This window comes from Topomyia yanbarensis, chromosome 2, assembly GCF_030247195.1.
Source record: "Topomyia yanbarensis strain Yona2022 chromosome 2, ASM3024719v1, whole genome shotgun sequence".
Taxonomy (NCBI): Eukaryota; Metazoa; Arthropoda; class Insecta; order Diptera; family Culicidae; genus Topomyia; species Topomyia yanbarensis.
The window spans coordinates 110,770,219-110,795,230 of NC_080671.1; the positions used below are offsets into that span (position 1 = coordinate 110,770,219).

General features: G+C 40.8%; 1 protein-coding gene across 1 annotated transcript; it reads left to right on the top strand.

The window, feature by feature from the left end:
* Positions 1-6,005: 6,005 nt before the first annotated feature.
* LOC131679185 (melanization protease 1-like) lies at positions 6,006-24,873 on the top strand. Its single transcript, XM_058959836.1, has 5 exons — positions 6,006-6,238; positions 6,339-6,499; positions 23,836-24,128; positions 24,191-24,387; positions 24,449-24,873. Exons 1-5 carry the CDS (start codon positions 6,181-6,183, stop codon positions 24,853-24,855), a joined length of 1,116 nt encoding a protein of 371 aa, XP_058815819.1. The 5' UTR covers positions 6,006-6,180; the 3' UTR covers positions 24,856-24,873.
* The last annotated feature ends 139 nt before the right edge of the window (positions 24,874-25,012 follow it).

The following is a 25,012-nucleotide window of genomic DNA, read 5'->3' on the forward strand; positions in this document are numbered from 1 at the left end:
GGGCCTCCGAGACCCCTTGCCTTTTTGAGGATTAAAGAAAATGCAAATTTCATATCAAGTAACCCACTAATCAATTAAACGTTCCAAAATTAGTCAAATACATCTTATTTGATCCGAAAAAACTAAATAATCATTTTTGAAGCACCATAATGAGATATAAACCTATTCGTTTCGATATAGAAAATAGATTCAGCTTACCATAATTACTATTGAAAATATCAATATAAAAGACAAAATACTTACTTTTGAGCCACCCTAATAAGAAGTAAAGTTAATTTCTATTTTTATAACCAAAACAGGGATTTAGCATACAAAAAGTTGATTCAAAATTTTTTTGAACCTTTGCAACAAAATAATTAATGTATAATCAAGGTCTTTTTACAAATGTTAATATCAAAAACGATTTGGCGCACGAAAATTAATATACAAAAGTTTAAGAACAATTTCGATAAAATACATATTTTTGAGACACCCTAATAAATAGTAAATGTTTATTTTTAATATATTTTAATATCAAAAACGAAGTCAGCGTACCAAAATTACATAAAACCGTCCTATTTCAGCCGACACGGCAAAAATTTTTCTTTAGTCCACCTTTTGTTCTAAGTCGTGCCACTGTGTGATGACTAGGGCTTTAATCGGCCACTGCAAACTCAATTATCACATGGCAACTATTCAGCGCGCTGAGTCATTTTCATGTGGTCTTAGTGCATCCGACATAGACATAGACGACACCGTGTTTGAACGACTGAAACTATGAGATTTACTAAAGTTGCTTATCCAATGTGGTAAAGAGCTTTATGCTTACTCGTAGTCGATTTGAATTACTTGTCAGTTTAACTTACCTGCTGTTTCCTTTTGTGTTGTTATATTTCCCACCCTTCCACCCTTCATCCCTCCTCTTTCTTCTTTCGAGGTTGCCTAAACCATTCATTAATTTAGGTTCAAATGAAAAGGTGTTTGGATTCGCAGGCCATGATCATTAATACAGATAAAAATCCCCTCGTTCATATTGTCAGTTTCCCCAGGCTTTGGGAACCCGGGATAAGTAGTCCAATCCACAAAAAAGTCAACATGTTTATATAATTACATATGATGAAAAAGCTTTCACACAACTAATGTTTGTGGGGGTTTACTAGATTTAAAACTTACAGTTGGGTAGCTTTAACCCTGTTTGAATAAAACAAGAAGAGAATAAAGACTACCGTATATTTTTAACGTGGTAGTTTTCATTTTCTTATGGTCAGCTCAAAGAAGTGGCAAAAATTATGTTATTCGTTCGAGAGCGCAAATAGCTGAATTGGATAAAGCGGCATTGTTGTCATCATTCAACGAACACTTTGCAGATAGCGTCCTACCAAAATCCGAGATTTGGTAACGAAGATCACATATAGATACACACCAAAAAATAATGAAATTTAAACCACATGTAAATCAGTACGAATGTAAACATCCAAAGCATGAATCAAATTTGATTCATTTGATTGAAAATTAAATTGAATTCGATGCACTCGATGGGAGCATCAAAAAGCATATGATTTTACACTTTCGTTCGTCATTTATTTTACAGCAATATAGGATTAAAAATACATTAAAGTGCATTGGTATCCCATTTAATGAAGCTGTAATTTTCAATTGACGTGTTAAATTATGATAAAATTCGTCGAAGAAAACACGACAAGTTGTGTGTATTTGAAGTGGAACTTAATTTTACATTTATATTCATGCTCCAAATATGTGCATGAACATAAATTTAAAATTACAAAATATTTTTTTCTGTGTGGAGTTGAAAATACATATTTGAGCGTGACAAAAGCGGTAAAGAGTGCGGAAAATATCAACTTTTTTCTTAGCGTCGATATAATAGTTCTTGAACGCTTCTACTAAATTAATCATTTTAATCGAATAACGTTTTAACAATAACTGTGATATTTTTGAATTATTTTAAACCATGGCTAAAATAAGCGACTTCTTGTGATAATATAGGGTAGATGAGCCCCTATCCATCTCATTAGTCAGGACGTCCCACTATCTCGTTGATGGCCCGGCTTACAGTGATTGGATTGCGCTTAAGTAGGTATAAAAATCTTTGCCTCGCTCCTAAGAAGTAGTACAATACAAAATCTGGAATGGAAAATGTTAAATACTCGCGCATGAGCGCTGCGAAAAGTCGAGTACAACGCACCCGTATTCATCCTACCATTTGAACTACTGTGTTGAATAGAGATAGCAGCGATTGCTCTAACTAATGGGTTCAAATGGGTGGGATGAATAGTAGTGCTAAGATGAATTAGGATCAGGGCCGGCGAAACACCTTTTTCCCGAGTGGGTAGTAAGATTCGAAGTGATTTCTCCTCGCACTGACGATTCCAATAATAGTATTAATATCGATTCAAACCAGCCAAAATTCCGGCGGATTTCTGCCCGAATTCAGGCAGAATAGGATTTTCTTACAGGGTAAGTTGGACAGTGAAACAAAAATTGTAGGCAGTTTCCGGATCCGACACAGCTCCCGATCCGGACCAGTTCCCAAATTTGGACCTCCGGGATCTGGATCAGTTTCCGGATCCGGACCAGTTCCCGAATCTTCACCAGGTCCTGCAAATGGACCAGTCCCTGGATCTAGCCCATCCTCTTTTCCCCTTACCAGGCTCGAACCTGAACCTGGTGCTTAGATCCAGACAAGTGTCTAGATCCGGACCCTCGGTTCGGATGCGTGGATCCAAACTATAGGTCTTGCTTTCCGTACATGATGGGAAGGACTGTGAATGTTTTGTGCAGTCGCTACCTTGCAGTTGACGTCCGTGATAGAAAAAAATCAATTTAACTCCGACGGAAATACCTCACCACTATTCCGTGTCTGTTTTTTTTTCTGACTGTGCTGACTCTCCGGCGACCGACATACTTTTAGGCTTGATGGAGGTCGATTTGAATATTTCTCCGATGGCAAAAAAATAACGGTAAATCTCATTTTCGATAAAAATTATATCAAAAACAACCGACCCCTGGATGGTCTACTTCCGGACCAAAGATAAGCCATTTAACGTCATCGATATATCTCGTGATCTAACTAAACAACACTCCGACACACGACCGTGTACGAAAAAGTATTTTGTCTACGTATCCGACCAGGAAGTAGAGATTGATGGTGTAGTCTCCGAGAAGGGCCTTAATTGCGAAATAGGGCTTTTTCTAGATCCCTGTGCTTCAGACAATTCTGGTATGCAAGCAATTGTTTTCAGCAAAAATTGAGGAGTATTAGAAAACTTATTTTCCATCAGTCTCGTTTTGCGCCTTTCCCGGATTTGTTCTTCCAAAATTTGTTCTTTTGAACGGGGCTCGTCTACTTGTTCGCCTTTTTGTACCGCGGGGCATAAACTGCCGTCGTTGCAAACAATGAGCCCATTGCAGAAATAAGGCGCGGTGTGGAAAATGCGGAGAGGATCAAGAAAATTTTTTCGTCTGTGGAGAGACTTCGAATGAACTATGGACATATCCCGCATATAAATTATACGGAGAAAAATTGAAGCATTTTTTGAGAAACGGTGGTAAGAAATGTTAAAGCACCGACACGACTAATTTCTACGCTTCCTTGTTCACTAAAGAGCGAGTTCTAACAATCCCGTTGAGTAAACAATTTTTAATGTGCCTAATAGTTTTCGAAAGAGGAGAATCATTTCCTCCGCAAGATTTAATCGTAAAAACCTGAAAGTGTACCTTGATGGGTGCTGTTACAAAACCGAAGTAAGTCTCGGAAAGTCCACAAGTGTCTCTATATTTCAGTCATACTATTTTTTTATTACTGAAAAACGCGGTTATTGGCACCGGTTCGTCAACGGATTATCGAGAGAAACAATATTTCGTCTAGTAGCGTTGTGTACTCGATTCGACCTTTGATCGTAATACACGGAACTAAGAATCCTTTTTCGGTGACAACAGCATTCCACGTAGATTCATATTCAAATGATAGACGTTTCGCGATGAAATTATAATAATGTATATAAACGTAATAATTGTTCTTCAAACACACAAATTTATCTGACAGCAAAGATACTCGCGCTAAGCATTTTCCCCACAAAACTTATGGTTTTATATTTACCTACGACCCTGTCCACATCGTTACTGTTCCAAGTAGGCACTTCGATCGATGGAGCATGGAAAGCACCAGGGTTACCATATTCACAGATTTTTCTGTAATGTCACAGATTTTTTACGCAAATTTTAATCACATATTCTTTTTCACAGATGACAGATTTTTAGCATCTTGATGAAAATTTCAGATTTTTGAAAAATCACAATATTTCACAGATTTTTTGAAAATTTATCACAGATTTTTTTTCCTGTTTTGGTCATCACAGATGGTAAAAAGATTTTTTGACCGAAACACAGATTTCAATGTGGCATCCCTGGAAAGCACTCCTAATTGTCCTGAAGAAAATATGAGCAAATGAAATAAAATCGTTCCTCATCGCCTGATATAAATATTAGTTTGAGTTCTTTCGCATTGTTCTATTCCGGGTAATATGAAAAATGACACTTCGATTAGAATGGTAATAAGAAGGCGGACACTAGGGCATTAAAAGGTAATATTTGTGAAAGATCGCGCAGCTTTAACGAATTTTTCAGTATTTCTTGTTAGAGGACACTCGAAAATCTCCTTGCTTCAATTTTTAATCAAATTATTGTTAAAAAATTACATATTATGTTGTCCTTAAAAATATTCCCATAGTCTGAATAAAATTGTATGTATTAATATTTTCTATCTATCGATCTGAATCCCTTGTTTTAAGTTGTAGATGTGTCAAAATGTATTCCCATGAGTATGAATATAATAAATAATTCCAAATTTCAAACATATTCTAAATTTTCTCAAAAAAATTAAATTGTAAAGCATAGAAATTAGTATCTGAATAAAAATGTGCAATTGGCTTACATCGAGGATTTCCAACGCAAGAATTTTATGCACAAGACACATAAATGGTTAATCTCAGGTTTTGATTTGTTCCAAACTTTCGAGTGGGTAATTCCCCCTCGGCAATTTTCGAGTGGGTAGTAGTACCCATACTACCCACGCTTTCCGCCGGCCCTGATTAGGATAGAGTAACCCTAAATACATGTATATTCCACGGAAAAAATGTATTCGGGAAAATCGTCGTTTTGGCATTGTAACATAACCTAACGCATATTCCCCATGGAAATGATTATCAAACAGAATACAATAACCTCAGTGACGGAAACAATTTACAATATGGTATGTTTATTGTCGATTTACAATGTGACAAATTGCGGAAAAACAATATGACAAATCTATGGTTCTCATTTATGCGATTAGTGCAACGGTACAATTAATTCACCTGTGTAATAACAATAAAATATTTATAATGGATGTAGCAAATCTTGAGATTTAAACCATTTTTTAGAAGAATACCAGCAAGCAAAGAATTTTTGGATTTACCTTCCGATTTTGTTCTTCATAGATTAAAAAATATTAAATTTGAAAAAAATGTGAATCCGAAAATATGCAATATGAACACATACTTCAAAAAGTGATCCAGTTTCACACCGATGTATGGTCCCGTGATCCCTTTGCGGGTTATGGACATGCTGATTCGACACACTTCGCACTTGAACCGATTGTCAGCGTACATGATATGTGCATTTTCGTTTTTGGCATTACCCTACACCGATGTAGTCGTTTGCCCATGGGTCTCAGTCGTTTCTTACACTCTTCCGGTGTAAAAACGGAAACACTATAAGAACCCTTCCTGATTGAGGATCGCACATATATCATTAATAAATCAAAGCGATATTCAAATAACCCACAAAATGGGTACAGCGGGGTTAATCCAACCCCTAAACCTGAAAAACGCATCATCAACCGTTACCATCTTCAACACATGTCGTCGAGACACCATTAGTAGAACCCCGGCAATTCCGCGTGAGACGATCGCTGAATCGCAACAGTTTGCATGCGTCGTCCGGCATCTTCGCGCGATTCATAAAAGCCAGTTTAGCGGGCTCGTACCCCGCCAGTCTGCTTTGATACACAGCCGCGAACGAACACAGGCCCTCCGGGCGAGTGGTGCGGTGTGCTAATTATAGCGAAGAAAAACCTGATCCCACCTGTCGATCAAATCCGAGTTGTTCATTCTAGTGATTAATAAATAAGTGACGATCGGGATGGCGCGACCGCAAGTGCTATTACTCATTAGTGTTCTATGCGTTAACTCAGCCGTGGGTAAGTGCATCTTCGATTCCCGCGAAAAGAAATTCAGAATGTGGATTAGTAATGCCCAGCGCAGAGGATTCACCCGAACTAATTTCACCACCTTTTGCAGGGCAGTTCAATCAATGTTTTGGCCAGCAGCAGTGCGTGGAGTTTAACAGTTGTTCCGACTTTAGGAACTATTATGGAGTTTCGGCATTAAAGTGGCCCCGATCGGTTCAGGAACAGGTCAAGAACCGCCTCTGCAAGGTGGAACTACGTGGGCACGAGAGGGTAAGTTAGAAGGAAAAAAACCCGTTTACTTCCTTTGCAACTTTGCCATCAGACATTCTGCGCCGTAAACATACCTACCGTCGGCGTGTAGCAAACGAGCGGAAACAAATTGGTCTATTAGCTTGATGGAAGAAGTTGTTGTCGGATGCGCAAAATAGCAACAACTTCAAAATATTCGTCATCTGTCGATTTTATACCGGTTCCACAAGTTTTTGAATCCATCTTCTTTGGTGATAACTGAAGTGTTAGGATATAGGAAAACTTATTTTCACATCGAAAAGGAAGCAAGCAAAAACAATTTTGCTGCTAGTCTGCTAACGCGCATACTACGGTATGATTTAAAAAAAACGATTGCGCATGCTGTGATTTGATTTGGAGTATTAGTCACTATTGTCCGCAAAACAATCGGCTCCATTCTGAAATCACAATCCTTAAACTTTTCTTTTACTGTATTGCGATGTTATTGCGTAATTCAATGTTATCAATCGAATGAATTATATTTACATTTACCAGTTTCGGAGCTTGCCTGGCATTCTTGTTGTTAACTGGTATGACAATCGCCCGTGATGTTTGAATTATTTTTCATATTATTCCGCACATTTTGTTAGTTCACCGCATTATTCAAAAAAATATCATGATCAGTAGGGGTTTCCAATTTAAATACAAATATTGTAAAAAACTTTGTTTCCTAACTTATCTCAGATCCTCTATTTTATCCCACCCATTTAAACACATTACATACTCTATACTAAATTTTTGAAGAACAATTTTGGTAAAAATTCCATTAATGAGAAAATTGTTTAAATCCATGTATGAAGAATCAGAAATCAGTAGCGACTGGATCAAATGGCACGTTCCTCATGTTGATCAGAGATTTGTGCCTTGCCATGATTTGTTTTTTCGTCATTTCCCTGATAGAAGGATTGGGGAAGTGATAAAGTTAGGGGTAAGGATAATAACGACATAGAACAATTAAAACAGAGCATTCTGTACCCCCGGGAGGATGCTGAACAATCTGCAGGTTCTTCAATAGCAGGAATGAAACTTCCAAGCCCTGGAGGGGATATTGAGATAACAGAACGACAATACCCCCGAAGAGATGTTGTCATTTAAATATGGCTTAAACTATAGCTCTTTACCACACTGGGTCCTAACTGGAACAATAGCATATCTTTGAGTTTCTGCTCTCTGGTTCATCTATGTATGGAGAACCAAAAATCCGGAAAGGCGATTGCATTACAGCAGGGCAGTCACATATCAAATTATATGAAGTTCCGTAGCCGGATTCACAAAGATCACACGAATAATACTCAGCACGCTGATTAGTAGCCATGTGATAATTGAGTTTGCAAAGCCCACCACTCAGTTCCCTGACTAGAATACTGCAATTGAGCTTGGAAAAATGCAGCAAATTCTTTGACATTTTCGGACTCACATCCGGCAGAAACTTTTTTGTTTGAACGCAAGTTTGCATGCTACGTCAATGGTTGGCATGTTCGGATGCCGTCCAAGAGCGCATCCTGTGCTTTATCCAACTTGTCGATAGTGGTAAAACCGGTTCTGGACCAATGAAGTCAGTCACAGCGCCCGCTCTTGCCAATTCGTCCACCCCTTCGTTTCCAGTGATACCGGAAGTTCTTCTAAGTTCTTCGTCTTGAGTTCGGCATGTGATTATCAGTATCCTGACTGTCAGAACAAAAATACATTCTCTTATCAAAAATTCCCTGTTGAAGTTCCGATTGTACGTCATACAAAAGCGCGAAGATTTCTGCTTGGAATACAGTATGTATCAAGCATATGAAACTGGTTTAATCTCATTTCACGACAATAGACTCCAACACAGACTCGGCTCTCCAACAAAGAACCATTAGTATAACAAACTATGTATTCTTCAAGTTGTCGCTCAATCCAGTCAGACAGCCAGCGAATTCTCACATTGGAAGTTTTAAAAGGAAAACTACACGTGAGTGTAAGGTCACTGGGAGCAAGTATATACTCATCCCAAGTAACCATTTGGGGCCACAGTCTTATGTGGACAGTTGCACGATCTATTGGGTTACTGTTGCAGAGGCCAGCAACCTTAAGACGGTATGCACAAGAAAGTGCTTCTTGTTTCCGAAACACATATGGTCGGTGTTAAATCAGACCGGACAAAGTCGCAAAATATCAAGAACTGAGATAATTGTTGTTGTTGTTTATTAACGACATTTTACACCGACGTGGTGCATTCATGTCGGAAGGATTATGTTTTGGTATTTAAAAATGCGGTATAAATTACAATTCAAAATACAATAGGATCAAAGAATTCTACAACATTTTCTACAAATTAGCTTCCTTAGGAAGGCTTAGCATATTCGTCATATGATCCTCCACTGCAGGAGGTACGACGAAGCTAAAAGGATGCACAACATCAATGGGACGTGTTTGCGAGTAGCTCTAGGCAACGTCGTTGCCTAGAGCTACTCGCATACTCGTCGTATTGATGTTGTGCATCCTTTTAGCTTCGTCGTACCTCCTACAGTGGAGGATCATATGACGAACGTCTTCGGTCACCCCGCAAACTGATGGGGCTTTTTTGTTCAACAGAAAGTCGTGTGTTGGCCGGGTACGCCCTATGCGTAGCCGGGTAAGCACTCGCTTCGCTGCTCTGTCGAACTCTCGCGGTCAGTCCACATCACCGTGGCAAATTTTGCTTCGCGAAGCTTTATTTCAGTGGACGCTGGCTGACCACCACTGGTACCATTGATTTCGGATAGCTGTTCTTGTTTGATTAACGGCGTCTGCCCCTGGAACGGATATATCCAGTGGAGCAATGCCTCTGGCTTCTCCTGCGAGTCGGTCTGCCTCTTCATTAACATGGATACCAGTATGACCCGGAATCCAGCACAGCTTGATTTGACGGTTTCGAAGCATGTTCTCAATCTCCTGGATCCACAGATGCTAGGATGTGCCAGCTTCGATTGCTGATAGACAACTAGCCGAATCTGACATTATTAGCAGGTCTTTTGACGTGTGGTACGCAGTTAACGCTGTTCTTATTGCGAAAGCTTCGGCGGAGAAGACACTATATTGCGGCGGAAGACCAACCGAGTGTTGATAGTATTCTCCAAATACTCCCGCGCCTACTGTTTTATCGTCTTTGGAACCATCGGTATAGACGACAGTTGAGCGACTGAAACGATCTGTCAGCATGCCCTGAACAACTGGACGAACAATTTCCGAAGGGTCTCCAGCTTTGACGTGCTTCTATACGTCACACACGATCTGGGTTTTGGGTTCGTACCACTTCCGGGCGGTTAACCGCGTGCGAGTATAAATGTTGGGAATGGACGCTCCGACCATCTCTGTCAAACGATCGGAAGCTCGATGCACCCAGGGGAGATCAGCGTTATCCTTGCCTTTTTCATCATGCGGATTGCCAATCATGCAATGGTTTGTAGAACGAGTAGATCGAAGGGTAAAGTACCTGCTTCAGCCATAATGGCTAGGATTGGGCTCGTGACATATGTTCCGGATACGAATCTTATCATCCTGTTGTATGCAGGAGCGAGAGTTTCGATGACGGCATCTCCTCCTCTGCTTACGAGCCGGATACCGTAGAGCAGTCGAAAGGTAACAATTGCTGACCCGTTTTGCAGTAGAGACGTACGATGACCACGAAGTAACTTGGCACCGTTCATCTTCAGGATACGCAGCCTGAATTCGCACGCCTTCTTCGTCATTTTACAATGCGCTTTAAAGTTGAGCAATTGGTCGAGAGCAACACCGTGGGTTTTCAGCAGCGTGTGTGTCGGAACGGTTACACCATCTACCTTTATCGATTGCGTAGGTTCGCGGCGGGCATTCGGGCTGCAATATAAGATGCTGGATTTCGTTGCAGATATCGTAAATCCAATACTTCTCGACCATTTATCGACGGCTTTGAAGTTTCCGAAGGAGCGACTGGACTTTCTTCCCCATACTAGAAGCAGGATATCGTCGGCTTACAGCAAGACCTGTACGGAATTCGGAACCACGCGGAAGATGGGTTGCATAGCACTGAGCCCTGCGGCACACCGTTTCCAGCGGATGCGCTGGCGACAAATACCCCTCCACGTTGACCTGTGATGTTTATCATTCTTCCACGTATCTTCCATTTCATTAATGTGCGTAGTATGCCACATCTCCAGGTGGTGTCGTAAGCCTTCGACAAATCAAGCAACGCTATCAAACAGTGTTCATCGCTGTCAGGTAGATACCTCTCTAGTTCCGCGAAGTATGTGTCAGTGCCCCGACCGGACCTGAACGCGTGCTGTCGTTTGTCGAGACGCCCGTTCGACTCTAGCTGGGTAGTCAACCGACGATTCACCATCCGCTCGAAAAACCTTTGCCATACAGCTCGTTAACGTGATTGGTCGGAATTTGACTTTAGGATTGGCACAACGACTCCAGTTCTCCAACAGGATGGGAATACGCCATCTGTCTGGTGATAAATGTATTCGGTTTCGTTCTGCCTTTTCCTTCTTCCGTTGGGACAGTTGTAGATAGCTTGAGGTTGCGGATATTTTGCTGTAGTGTTGTGCCAGTTCATCAACTTCTTCCGGCTTGTCAGTGTATCCACTGGATCGTTTAATGACAGTTGAGCTATGCTTACGTTTCCTTTTCAGCGTGTTCACTGTCTGCCACATCTCCGACGTAGTGGAACTTGGGGATATATTAGCGACAAAGTATTCCTATGATCGCTGCTTGGCGTCCTGGATTGACTTTCTCGCTGCCGCCCGCAATTCTTGGAAGCTTTTAAGTGCATCAGCTTTTCGTGGGAACTTCTGCCTGGATACGTTTGTGTGCTCTGAGTGCTCTTCCTACGGTTTTTGATGTCTGCTTTCACCTCCGGCCACCACCATAGAACTGCTTTAGGCCCTACCTTACCAGTAGTGCGAAGTATTGCAGTGTTTGCAGCAGCGATGAACTGCTCGACGAAACGCTCTGTTGAGATATCGACGCCCGGTCGTATAGCGCTGGCAGTCAGTCGTTGGTAAGCTGCCCAATCCACTTGGTTGTATAGCCAATGCTGCCTTTTTGTTGGAACCTGACACAATCCGGGGATTGAGACGATTATGGGGAAATGGTCACTGTTGTTGAATTTCGAGGCCACAGTTTCGGAGCAGATTGGGAGATCGATGGCTGATGTGGTACCGGAAGCTGGATCAATTCGGGTATGTGACCCCTCGTTGAGAATGGCTAGATGTTCCGCCAAAGTTTTTTCTGCGATGAAGTTACCTAGTGCGGTTGATTTGTTGGAACCCCAGCAAATGTGGTGCGCGTTGAAGTCGCCCAGAACGAGCACCGGATGGGGAAGTAGCTCGAGGAAATCACCCAGCTGTTCTCGACATTGTTGAGTACTGGGAGGGACATAGACTGATACCACCGTCATTTGTTGCGGCAGTTGTATCCGAACTGCGATAGCCTGTATATTGACGATGACATCGATTCGCTCGAAGGGTACACCATTTCGAATGGTAAGATCTACTCCTTGTTACCAGTATCGACAACTCCTAGTTTTCAGCAACAGAGTGTAGTTGCTACCGAGAATCTGCTAGGACTACTCAATTGTCCACTTTAGTTTCCTGAAGCGCTATCAGGATCGGTCCGTACTCGCAGATCAGCTGTTTAGGCTCGCTGATGTCGGTTCGCAGGCCCCTGCTGTCTCGACCGGCGAAAGTCGTTGACGAAGAAGATATCGATGGCGAAGGTGATTGCCTGCGAGTTTTCGCCGGCGTGTTCCGTTGGTCCAGGACGTGGTTGTGCTGATTTCAACTGGGATATCGGTGCTCTGATGCTTCTGCTGTTGTTGCGGAGTATCTTTGCCGGCAGAAAGCCATGAGGAGAATTGCGAGGGCTGTATATCCGGGAGGTAGGGACAGTCTTCTTCCACCCGGTCGATCCCTTCATGATGAAGTGGGGAAGTTACTGTCTTCTCTTCTATCCCAAACTGGTTATTTCTGAAGTTAAATCGGTGTTCCTATCGGCCACAGAGGTGAATTCTCTATCAACGGATTGGGATATGGCGGCCCGGATAGTTCCTTCATTCTGCTGTGCTTGCGGTGGAAGGAGTATAGGGTTTTTCTTGATTTGCGGACTGTTGTTTGATGCACGCCATTATTTGCTCGATTTTCTCGTCCTTGAGTTTGTTTTCCGCCAGAAGTTCAACGATCTGCTCATCTTTCTTCATCATTGTCAGCTCCAGCTCTTTCAATTTATTTAAGATCTCGATTGATTGCGCTGCAGCCTGGGCGTAACTTTCTTGAGCTCAGCTCATTTGCGCGCTTCCGGGAATGTCAAAATGTCGCGGATTTTTACTTATTCTGCTTCCCGTCTACATTGCCCGATGGCCATGCAAGCTTTTTTGATTCTCAAATCGATTTGAGCTGTCCAATGAAGTTTTGAGCCAATAATTACCGCAACGTCAAGTTAAGTACGTGACAACAATTTCAGAGTCAAAGAACTGCAACGGACGAGCTCCGGTTGAAATCCTTCGTTGTGTGAAAAGGACCATTGATGTTTTAGTTGGATTAACTGATAGTCCAACATAAAGATACCATTGCTCAACAACACATAAGACTTGTTGCATCATATCAAAAAGTATGGTAATGCAAATATCGGTGATCACCATCGGTGACAAGGTTCCATAGAAGTGGTGACAGCACACCACCTTGAGGACATCCGCACTCAGATTCCTTATATCTATTTGTCTTAATGATGAGCACAGATGTCGGTTGCTAAGCATTGCGTGAATCCAGTTCATGACCTCGTGCTGCTTCCAAAATGGATTCGAAAGGCTCGTTGTCAAAAGTACCTTTAATATTGAGAAAAAACTCCAAAACTTGTTTTGCTTTTGTGAAAACGCTTTTTCAATGTTGTAGACAACATTGTGTAACTGAGTGGTAGTAGATGTCCCCCGCTGATATGCATGTTGCATTACATGCAACGGGTGCTCGCCCAAGCTAACATCCCGAATGTAGTGGTCGATTAAACGTTCCACTGATTTGAGAAGGAAGGAGGTCAGACTGATCGGTCTAAAGCTCTTTGCCTCCTTATAAGCCTTATAAGCCCGCGGCCAGCTTTGGGAATGAATTTGACCGTTCTTTCCCGCCACGCCAATGGGATGTAGTGTGTTGAAAGACTACAAGTAAGAACCTTTTTCAAAATATGCTTGATGTGTTCATGTCCTCTCTGTAGTAGAACTGAAATGATTCCATCTTTTCCTGGAGACTTATACGCAGCAAACCTTTCAAACGTCCATTTGATCGATTCGGTTGTCATAATTCTACGAACAACTCGAAGCGGACAAGCCTCTTGGTATGTTGCTACTAAGAGTGAGCCTGTTTTATTCACTACCTCATCCAAGTCACTGGAGATTCAATCGTCGGAAGATACCCATGAAACCTAGTCGCCAAACTCTCTTCGTAGAGGTCCCAATTCGTAGATTTTGGATTATGATATGTGACGATATCTAGCGAGACGTTTATGATCAAAGACGATGTACTTATGATCAGATAACAACGGTTGAAGCTCGTTTGGTACGAGCCAGTTTACCAACTCATGCGTAATACCGTCAGAGCAGAGATTTACATCGAACATCTTTTTTCTGCCAACTCGTGCAAATGTTGGGCGATTTCCTACATTAAGTATGTGCGGATTTGTGCTGCTTAAATATTTCATCAATTCGGTACCCCTTTAATTGATATTTGAGCTGCCCCAAATTATGTGGTGGGCATTTGCATCGCCGCCAATTATGAGGAGAAACCCATTTCGGCTAGAGCATGAAACAACCCTTTTGAAATCATCAGAAGATGATGGCTCATTATGCGGCAAATATTCCGAACATTAGACGTATTTCTTTTTTATGGAATCAAGAGTTTGACTCTGAGAGCACAAATATCGCGAATTGTGTGGCGGATATAAGGCATGCGTCAATGGCACTATACACAAGAATACATGTACGAGGTATTTCACGTGGATTTCCTTCCTAGAATTTTCCTTTGTAGAAAAACGGTTCTTGAATCAAAGCTATGGAAGCTTTTTCTTCCTGCACAATGCGGGATAGATTCATAGTTGCTGTACGTTTATGCTGAAGATTAATTTATGCTGCTTTAGCCATACTCGATCACAGCACATTTCAACATAAGCACTTGTTGTACAGCACCACATACGCTGGCTTTTAATCGCCTATAGTGAACTCCGAAGACGGTATTAGGTACATGCCCACCATTTGAATGCCACGATTTTCAAAGAAACAAACGTTCTGATACAATTCGTCTCTCACTATGTAGTGGGTGGAAACCACCCCCTAGCAATGATTTACAGGGTCGTTTACCGCTACGTAGACCGAGTTAACGCACACACCTAAAAGGTTCTCAATCAATGAGCATGACCGGTAGAGAAGATGCTCACCAACTCCGACAATGTTTCACTACTCAGGCTGAAAACAGTTTCTCGTAAATGAGGGGTGCTCAAAAGCTCAATTAATCGTCTTCTTTGCAGTGGACTATTAAACAACCGAGGGATGGAAGCACTTTAAAGCCCGCAAACGGAAATATAGAAAACAAAGCAAATCTGATGTAAATTAATTTAATCCCTATCCTTATTCTCCTATACCTTAATCCTAAAACATCATCACTTATACCTAAACTATACTATTTCTTCCTACTTCCTAACTGTGACGTCACACATGTACCTGAGGTATCCGGCGATGCTTCCTGATGATGATGTGTTGAACCCGGTCGACCAGGTGAATTGTCCCCGTTGACGTTCGATATGTCCTGGTGGTTTTGACCACCGTAACGATGATAACTCGACGATGACGTGGTCGTTCAATTGGTGTGGACTGATCATTCACAATTGACCACTCCCAAACGGTAATTTTAGCGGCAGCATTTGAAGACCAAGATGACGATCGCTGCTTCCTATTCCTGCCCGGAACTTGCAACTGTCCAACACGGTGCGTTGCCCGGATGGTTACAAAGGAGAACGACCATAGGGAATCAGTGTTGGCGGCGATCCTGCCTTGCTAGGCCGTTAACAATGGCCGGCGAGTTTGTCGAAATAACAATGGCGACAATCCTGTCCCGCTCGGCAATTAACAATGGCCGGTGCGAATGTCGAACTAGCGATGGCGACGATTCTTCCGGCACGCGGCTGGGCTTCCTGTCCGTGTCCACTCGATCCAGTGACGGATAACGATCGGTGATTTTGATTCCGTGTAGTCTTCTGTGGGAGATAATTTGGAACCGTGTTCCTAAGAACAAAAAGAAAAAGGCCCTGGATGGACTTTTTTCTTGCTAGCTTCCTTTTACACTTAATGCGCGTCCTTTCTAATAAATTGTACTATTCTTTTTAACGTGGCTTGTATCGTACTACTAAATAATAGGCCAAATACTTTTAAGTTCCCTTTTCATAGGGTTTTAAATAAACTTTTCACTAACTTTAACGATATTGAACCCGTCGCGCACTACTAAGCTGGTTACTAGTCACGGACAGAAAGAGAACGATTATTCCCGAGCCAAGCTATTTATAGGTCTATGATTTCACGAGAAAGGACGAAAACATCCGATAATCTACGAAAACAACATAGATTTGACATGTCCATAAGGTTTGGCAACACTGACGCTAGTGGCTCCATCGGTGAAGCGATGGCAGCAACTCAATTGTCAAACTGCTATAATCGAGTATAATATTTAGAGTGTGGACGCACTGATCTAGCTATCTGTGGATACGACTCTGAGTGTATCCAATGCACCCTGCACTCACTAGATGCTGTCAGTTCGCTCAGTTAATGTATCATGAGAGAGCGCGACAGAGAGAGACACTCGCGCTCAAGTATGTTAGGGTACATGTGTGTGTAGTGGACTTGTGGTGGAGCCAACAAGTATTCCATCTGCAAACTTTTGGTTACATTTCACTGTGTCAGAGGTTCGCTTAACACAGTAAGAGTAAAACCCACGACATTGCGTGCACGACTGGCATATTTTAGTCCTTCCAACCATTTAGTCCACAGAGAAACAACTTGACTTGAGGCCTCCTGTTTAAAGTCGCCACATATGACATGGGAGCAGGAACCCAGTGGATCAATTCTTGGTTAAGATACTTCAACCCGCCGGATGCCACACGGCCTCTAGGCTGGTTTTGTCCGGAGAAAGATAATAGACTGTTATGAATCTCCTAGTGGACCCCAGCCAGCAAAATTACAATATAGACATAAGGCTACATGAGATATCAACGCGTACCTCCATATACCAACCGGAAAATACACGTCGTAATTCGAATGAGTAGAATCCGTTACGACCAGTGTTGCTAAAAGAGCGAGAAGCCAACACACCCTCCTCGTTCGCCAGCGAGCGCGAGACTAACACTGTATGCTCCTTACTGCTGTACACACGTTTTCGAAGAACTCTCAAATATGTGACGATCAGCACGAGCGGCAAATATGCTTGATTCATGTGAGTTATCTGTCTTCGCTATAGGCTCGTGTGTCACTCGCACTCTTGTCGGCTCGCTAGGTTTCAGCTCTAACGGCGAGTGGGTTCCCATGATGGGACTCCTCGGCTACGAGTTTTCACTGCATGCCACCCACTCCCGTGTGCTAAGCACTCTTTGTAGCTCTGAAGATGTTTATTAGAACAGCTCGTATACACTCTTTTAGCAGCTGGGAGCGCTCGTAAAGGAGCGAAGGGATCAGGTACGGCATTCTGATAAAATCCTAGAACAATGCAAGCAAAAACTAACTAAACTAACAGTGCGCGCATTCGCATTAAATTGTCATTGCATACAGACGTTATCTGTCTATACAGGTTTATACCGGTCGTATTTAAAGAACAAATTAAATATATTGTTTTTCATATTTTTATTAAATATGTAAACAAATTATAAGTGCGGTGTCTTAAAAAAACTTTATCGGCGTCTACTATAAAGTGCTCAAACTGAAACTAATTTTGTTATACGATTTTGATGGCAAGGTGACAATGGACCTCTCGTTAAGGTTTATGTATATATTCATTATGAATGAAAAATTTTCAGTCAGGCAAAGCCACACATACGAGCGTTCGAAGAGAAGACGTTCAACCATTTCCATGTCGAGGAATGCCGAGGACATGATAACTCTTGATACAATTGAAATTCAATAAGATTTTTAAAACATAGACTTGTAGTTACTCGATGAACCAAAAAAAATATGGAACAGTTGGAATTTCGGAAAATAGCATAAGAAAAACCGCAAAATAAAATTCGTTCACTTTTCTTCAAAATAACGAGGAAGATTTTTGTATTCCATTTTCCCTTAGTTCATCGACTACACATGTTATGCATTCTCTCAGTGGCGGATCCAAGGGGAGGGTTTTGGGGTTCCGGACCCCCTCCGACATGTTTTTACGTGTTGAGAAATTTTAAATTAGTTTCAAGTTTATATTAGTTTTGAACTCAAAATAGTCCCAAACCAAATTTTACTAACAAAACTTATATTTTTTAAATATGGTTATTAAGTGTAACAAACTGTACAACTGTAAATTTCAGACCCCCCCCCCCCCCCCCGAAATTTTTTTCTGGATCCGCTCCTGATTCTCATAAAAAATCAAGTCAATTCGTTGAATGGTTTTTGAGTTATCGGCAATTTGAAAAAATGCGGTTTCGAGAAAGATGCTATTAAAGTTGCCGATAGACTGAAATCGTTGAAACACATGGTTGTTTAGAACAAAAGAAGATCAGTGTGGCGACCGAGATTGCACTGGGCTTTTCTAGATGTTCAATACTAACAATTAAACGAATAAAAAAACATTAATGTTTTTTTACCCACTACACCAGGCAACCCCTTAACCTTGGGGAAGTCGCGCTACAGCACTGAGTGCACACTGCTCTGAAAATCTGGCGAAATCGTCTTAGAGCAGCAGCGGCTGCTCGTTCAGTGGGCCATAAGTACAACTTCCGGAGGGTTAAGGAAATAATACCACATATTCTATAAAAGTTCATGCTGGCTAATGGGTTTGCATTTTTGTACCGATTATACACTTCTGAGCAGAAGTAAAGGGCGTATATTACGCACTTCTGGGTAGAAGGGAAGCATGTATGTGATATCCAGCAATAAAATTTAAAGCTTTTTAAAGATAGTTTCTTTTTTGAACAAAGAAAATTGGAAACACGAATTCAATATAATTTATTGAAAAAAGAAAAAAAATCTGCTACTACCAATTTTACTAAGATGGTAAATGGAATAAAGCTCCGTCCCACTAATATTTAGTAAATTATCGTGAGTAATTATTTGAACAGTATTGTGCAAACTGTTTTTTCGTCAAGAAGAATCAGTATAACCGAAAACAATGTTGTTCAGTCATGTTCAAATCTCAATTAGTACAGATTTATAAAACTTTGGTATGTACTTGTTGAAATGATCTAAACCTAAAATTATGTGTATGAATAAGAGAAGCAAGTGAATCACGATAGTAGAAATTAATTCAGAGATATTTCATTTCTTTAGGCATTTTAATTTCCATTTAAATTCAGCATTTTCAAAATTTTCATTTTTAGCATTCCACCAAAACGCTCAAAGAGAAATTATTTTCATTTAAAGTTTGATTTGAATAGTTACCTTAACTATTCTTTACATTTTGACTATTAATTCTATAATTTATCATCCCACATCCATGCTTTTTGTCAAATTTAAATATTGAATCATCCTTTATACTATTTAATTGCCATTGAAAATAACTTTTTATACTTAATTCGGCAAAACAACCCACCCATTCGGGAAAATACCAATCGACAGAATAAACCAGTTAATTCGTTATCTGGGAAAAGCCAGCGAGAGGAGTTGACGAGCAAGTAAAAATTACTATTTCAATGCAAGTATTGCTTGTGGCACAAAAACTCGATTCGAACCGTATTACGCACTTAACATTCTACTAAAAAAAATATCTCATAGACTGGTTAGTTCGACTGGCCTGTCTATGAGAGTACCATCTCTATAATTTCAAATACATGTGTTTTGACAGCTCGCAGTTTTCAGTAGCAGCTTGATTACTCACACTTTTAAAGTGCAGAGTTCAGGTAAGTGGAAAGTGCGCAAAATAATTTACTAGAGATTTCTTCTAATATAGTCCGCTGGTTGTATTAATTTAGGACTGTGAACGAATGTTTTAGAATATATAACGCATAGAGTACTTTTCTTACGGCTGATAGATTTGCTCTGATTCCGTCGTAATTTGGAGGAGAAGGACAGCGTATATTGGAATTGGTCACGAAATATTCAATAAATTAAGTCCTAATGTTTAAAAAATTCACTTTATGACGGTAGTCGATCTCCTACATACATATTCTATAGAAGCCGATGTTTATTAATGGGTTTGAATTTTTGTAGTGAACCGCATTAAACACGTTTATCTCGAAACCATGTATTTAATCCGAATATCCGATTCATTTAATGCAAAATGTACCATGAATGGTCATAGATGTATACTACACATGATCGCATATTTGTCCCGTTTTCTTTGGGATTTCCTATCTTTATGGGACTGACTCTTGTAGTAACTATTTAATTCGACATTTTACGAAAATTATCTGAGCGATTTATGCATATATTCTTACAGTGACATATTTGACAATAAAAACTGTTCCTGTCATTTCATTATCCCACAAAAAATCTCAAACTTCAATATAGGTATATTTGACCAAAAAACTAATTATTTTAAGAAGTGCATATATGCAGCATTGAGGGGAATTATATATATTTGACATGTTAAGGTTCCACATATTTAAAAGTGTCAATCCAAGCGATTTTGCAGTTTTTTTTAAATTTACGTTTTAACGCAACTGCATTTCATTCGGGTGCGTTTATTTTCCTTTTCCGTTGTACCAGCGTCATATCAACCTCAATGCAGACGATACATTAGCTTCCATCAACGTAAATGTCCGTCAACGCCACGTCGTCGTTCCATCAAGATAAGTTGAATGCGTCTCTTGTTCACACTTCCCGTACGTCAAAGCATTCCGTGCTGTTGATGTTGTGTGAATACCTCCATTTAACTGCATATAACTAATTTTGACGTTCCCATGACGTGCTGTACCGGTGACGAAAGCCAGACGTATTGTGCAAATCGATCTTCAAACAGCCGCGGCTTAGATTTTGTACATAAAATCTTGAGCGTTTTTTCAAAACGTCATATCTGCAATGAGTTACTCTCTTTGTTTACTTTCTCTTGCGATTTTTACGGCGTCACTATAACACTTTTCACTTATTTTACAGTACAGATCGAAAGACGGTGGTTTTAGCTAGCATATTATGCAAAGAGTTGAGGGATAAATGTTAAAGTGACCGAATTATTAACAGAAGAGAAAGTAAACAAAGAGAGTAACTCATTGCAGATGTGACGTTTTGAAAAAACGCTCAAGAAATATCCGAATAAATTCATTTTCATACATTCTTGGTCTACCAACGAAGAACGAAATGCGAGTGGGAGCGAGAGCGCTAGCGAGTGAGTGAGTGCGAGTGAAGGCGAACGCGTTTAAGAGTGCGAGTGGGAGTACGGACCAGTGGGAGCATGGGCGAGCGGGAACATGGGCGAGTGGGAGCACGGACGAGTGGTAGCAGCAGTAGGAGTGAGCGCCAGTGGGTGGGTGCGAACGAAAGAGTGGGTTTCAATATGTGCAATTTGAGTCGCTTTTGGCTGACTGGCACTCGCAGAAATTCTACCCGGCTAGGGAGTGAACGATAAAAAGGCATGCATGGAGAACACTCGGATACGAGTGTTGGGCGCAATGAGAACACGCGAATGAGAAATACAAGAATTATTTTTACGAGTTCAGCAACACTGGTTACAACTGATATTTAGAGCAACTTTTCTCCGGATATGATTTTCTTGTGGTTAGGATGCGGGCCGAATGACCTATCTTCCTTGACAATATAATTCCAAACAACGGAAATTAAATTGAGCAAACCACGCTATGCATCCATGATGGACTGATTCCAATGTGTAAGTACTGTAGTCAGACGGTACACCATGGAAAACATTGTGCGGAAGATGATTAGAATCACAACCGACAGCGAACTCATCAAAGGCAAACCAAACCAACCTGAACTGCAAAAGGTTGTCAAATTTGTGGAAACAGTTCAACCAGAGACTAATCGAGACTACCAACTCACGAAGAAGTACTCCAAATTTCATGGTACATCGTGTACTAGATCTTTTGAAGTAATAGAGGAAGAACAGTCCCTTCAGTTCTGCCAACCTTGACATATAAATCTGATGATCGAACTTTCTATCAAGCTCGTAAAGTTGGTAGCAATTGTTTACTGTTCGTTGCTAAGTTCGTTTCTAGGATCGTTGCTACATGCATTTGTTATTGTTTATGAGCAAATATGTGTAAAATTTTTAATATCACCACCGAGATTGGGAGAAATCAGCTCGTTAAATAGACTAGGAAAGTTGTCAGAGCTGAAGTGTAAAGGAATTAAGTACTTAAAGGGAGGTTCTGCTTGTATTGGAGGAAATAGTTAGTATTTAAGCATTTCAATCTGAACAATTTTTCATTGCAAAGAAAGATGTTTTGAGGCAATTTGTAACATCAAAACCGATAATGAATTTGCGTCGTGCCAGAGACCTTATGACGTCTTTAAAACAAGTCGGAAACAAATTTGAGTTGAAACTTCATTTTTTTCGATTTTATGTCTCACACTCAATTTCTGATCCTATGACACAAAGTTTGTGCGTCTTAATATTCCGGATGTTGCGTGACATGCTAATGAATACGTAATGGCATCCGCAATCTGCAAATTAAAAAAAGTTCCAGATAAAATATAAATAAACAATCCATCACAACCGATGTCAAGGAACATACAGCACTCTTCAAAGAAGAGCAAAGCACCTTCGATTATAAACCCATTTTCTGTTTGACATTTCGAGGGACCCTCTAGTACAACATGCGCTAGTACCTCCTGTACCATAAGAAACTCGTCAGTCCGCCGTCTCAATTAGTCTCTGATACAGCACTCTTCAAAGAAGAGCAAAGCACCTTCGATTATAAACCCATTTTCTGTTTGACATTTCGAGGGACCCTCTAGTACAACATGCGCTAGTACCTCCTGTACCATAAGAAACTCGTCAGTCCGCCGTCTCAATTAGTCTCTGGTTCAACTGAATACACAGCGTCAAGCACCCCAACAAGAACAGCCAGCACCTTCAGCGTGGGTTTAGTGACCTGTGAGTGCAAATAGATGAACACATCATTATCATTGTCGGTTGGAGATGGGCTGAATAGATCTGTAAAATGAACTAGTTTCCATGTACCATTATTCCGTTCAGCTGTATTTGGAATAGTTTATAACGAATAGTTAACAAAACAGTCTGATCTGGGAAAGCCGGAAGAGCACCAAACAGATCCAGCATAATTTCGGAGTGAAGACTCTCATTGGGCGTTCGTATGGCCAGTTGTTTATGATACTATGACATAAATAGAGAGTGAGAGGAATATTTCTATTCATTTTTTTTTGTCTCGTGGACGGATTGCTCATCTTTATTAATAACGATGAAATTGATATGAAAGATAACAAAATAATAAGATGCAATGGACGAACAGACAAGTGTTTCCCCGACGCGAAAGAATCGCCGTAGAAAGTTGCGTATACGAAATCCGACGGACACACAATAGCATTTAGTTATATTTTTAGTTACATTTCGTAATTATATGAAAGTCCCACGGTTCCATAAAGTCATCGCAATGAGTCGCGTCGAATAAACGAATTATGAAAAAGCAGAGAAGTCATTGTTGCATTTTTCCAAGCAAAATCACAACATTTAATTCAGGACACTGACTGGGTGTTGCAAACCCAATTATCACACGACTACTATTCAGCGTGCTGAGTATTAGTAGTGTGATCTTTGTGAACCTGGTACTTCTTATTATTTAATATGTAACTGCCCTTCAGTTATGGAGTTGTGTACCCAGATTTTTCAATACATAGACGAACCTATTCACAGGGAGCTAAAACTCAATGATATTTTGTTCTTCCTAACCTACACTAGGTATCTGTATATCTGTATATCCTTTATCAGTGAGGGTCACTATTCCATCGGTAGTGAATAATGAAGGATGTTCACTATTTTGTGCTATGATCGTATTGTGTTATCATTTTCCATTTCCCTAACATTTTCATTCACCTCCCTTTCAATTTCCACCAAGAAAGTGATAAGACGACGTAGCAAGGCACAAATATCCAAATAACATGGGGAATGTGCCAGTCGAGCTAATACTTCATGTATCCTGATTAAACTAAACTTTCTGTATAACTAATATAAGATTTTTCTTCCTTGCAGGTTTACAGTATCTGCTGCAGTCCACCCAAGAGCCAATACGCCAACACAGCATCACCTCCCTGGGGTCAGCATCAGACAACATCGGTTACCAAACCCAAAGGGCTGGCTCTGCTGGATATGAAATCATGTGGTAAAGACAGTAAAGAAAAAATTGCCTTCGGAAAGAAAGCCCAAGTCTTTGAATACCCCTGGATGGCATTACTCCTGGATGAGGGTGGAGAAATTAGATGTGGAGGTACCTTGATTGCCGAAAGTTATGTTCTCACAGCAGCCCACTGTAACCGCCCGCCTGTGTAAGTTGTAACATAGGAAAATGTTTTCAAAAAAATATTTCCTAACTTTCTGTAAATTTCAGCACAACGGTAAGACTTGGGGAGAACGACATTAGCAAACCAATCGATTGTAATTACTCCGAAGATGGACCGGATTGTGCGGATCCACCTCAGAATATCGAGGTAGGCAAATTCATCAGGCACCCACTGTACAGCACATCCAAGCGAAGAAACGACATAGCTTTGATCAGACTGGCAACGCCGGCCAAATTAAGCTATAGTAAGTAGCATATTTATTTGTAGAAGTCGAAGGTTGATTTGAATCTTTCGGTCTCCCGCAGGTGTTCGAACAATCTGTCTACCCATTGGGGCAATGGTACGCAACCCGGAGCCGAAGGAAATGATCGTGTCAGGATGGGGCTTTACTGAGCATGGCAAAACGTCCAATGTGCTGCAGTACGCCACTCTATCACTGATACCTACCAGTCGCTGCAGTAGCACTTTAATGGCACTGAGCGATGCCATCTCACTGGACGAAGCTAGTCAGTTTTGCGCCAAAGGCAAGAACAAAGTGGACAACTGCGCTGGAGATTCTGGTGGACCGTTGCTCTACAACTCACGCCAGTCGTCTGCGGTTCAGTACGGAATTGTCTCCTTCGGGGTGAATTCGTGTGGAGAGCAAGGGGCACCCGGAGTTTATACCAAAGTCTCGCACTATATTGACTGGATAGCGCAAAACCTGGAATAAACTATTTTTGTTTTTGAATGCGTTTCTATTTTTAATACTAAATTTAAACCGATATATCTGTGATCAGTGAAGAAATCGATTTCTATTTGTTTCACTGTAGACGCACCTTTAAACATAAACAACGCCTTTGGTTTTAAGTAGAACTTTGTTTATTATA

Bases quoted from the DNA above. Each gene is read 5' to 3' on its own strand.
- LOC131679185 (XM_058959836.1), top strand. From the start codon at position 6,181: ATGGCGCGACCGCAAGTGCTATTACTCATTAGTGTTCTATGCGTTAAC. The intron at 6,239-6,338 runs GTAAGTGCATCT...CACCTTTTGCAG, and splicing joins ATGCGTTAACTCAGCCGTGG to GGCAGTTCAATCAATGTTTT. The intron at 24,388-24,448 runs GTAAGTAGCATA...GGTCTCCCGCAG, and splicing joins GCCGGCCAAATTAAGCTATA to GTGTTCGAACAATCTGTCTA.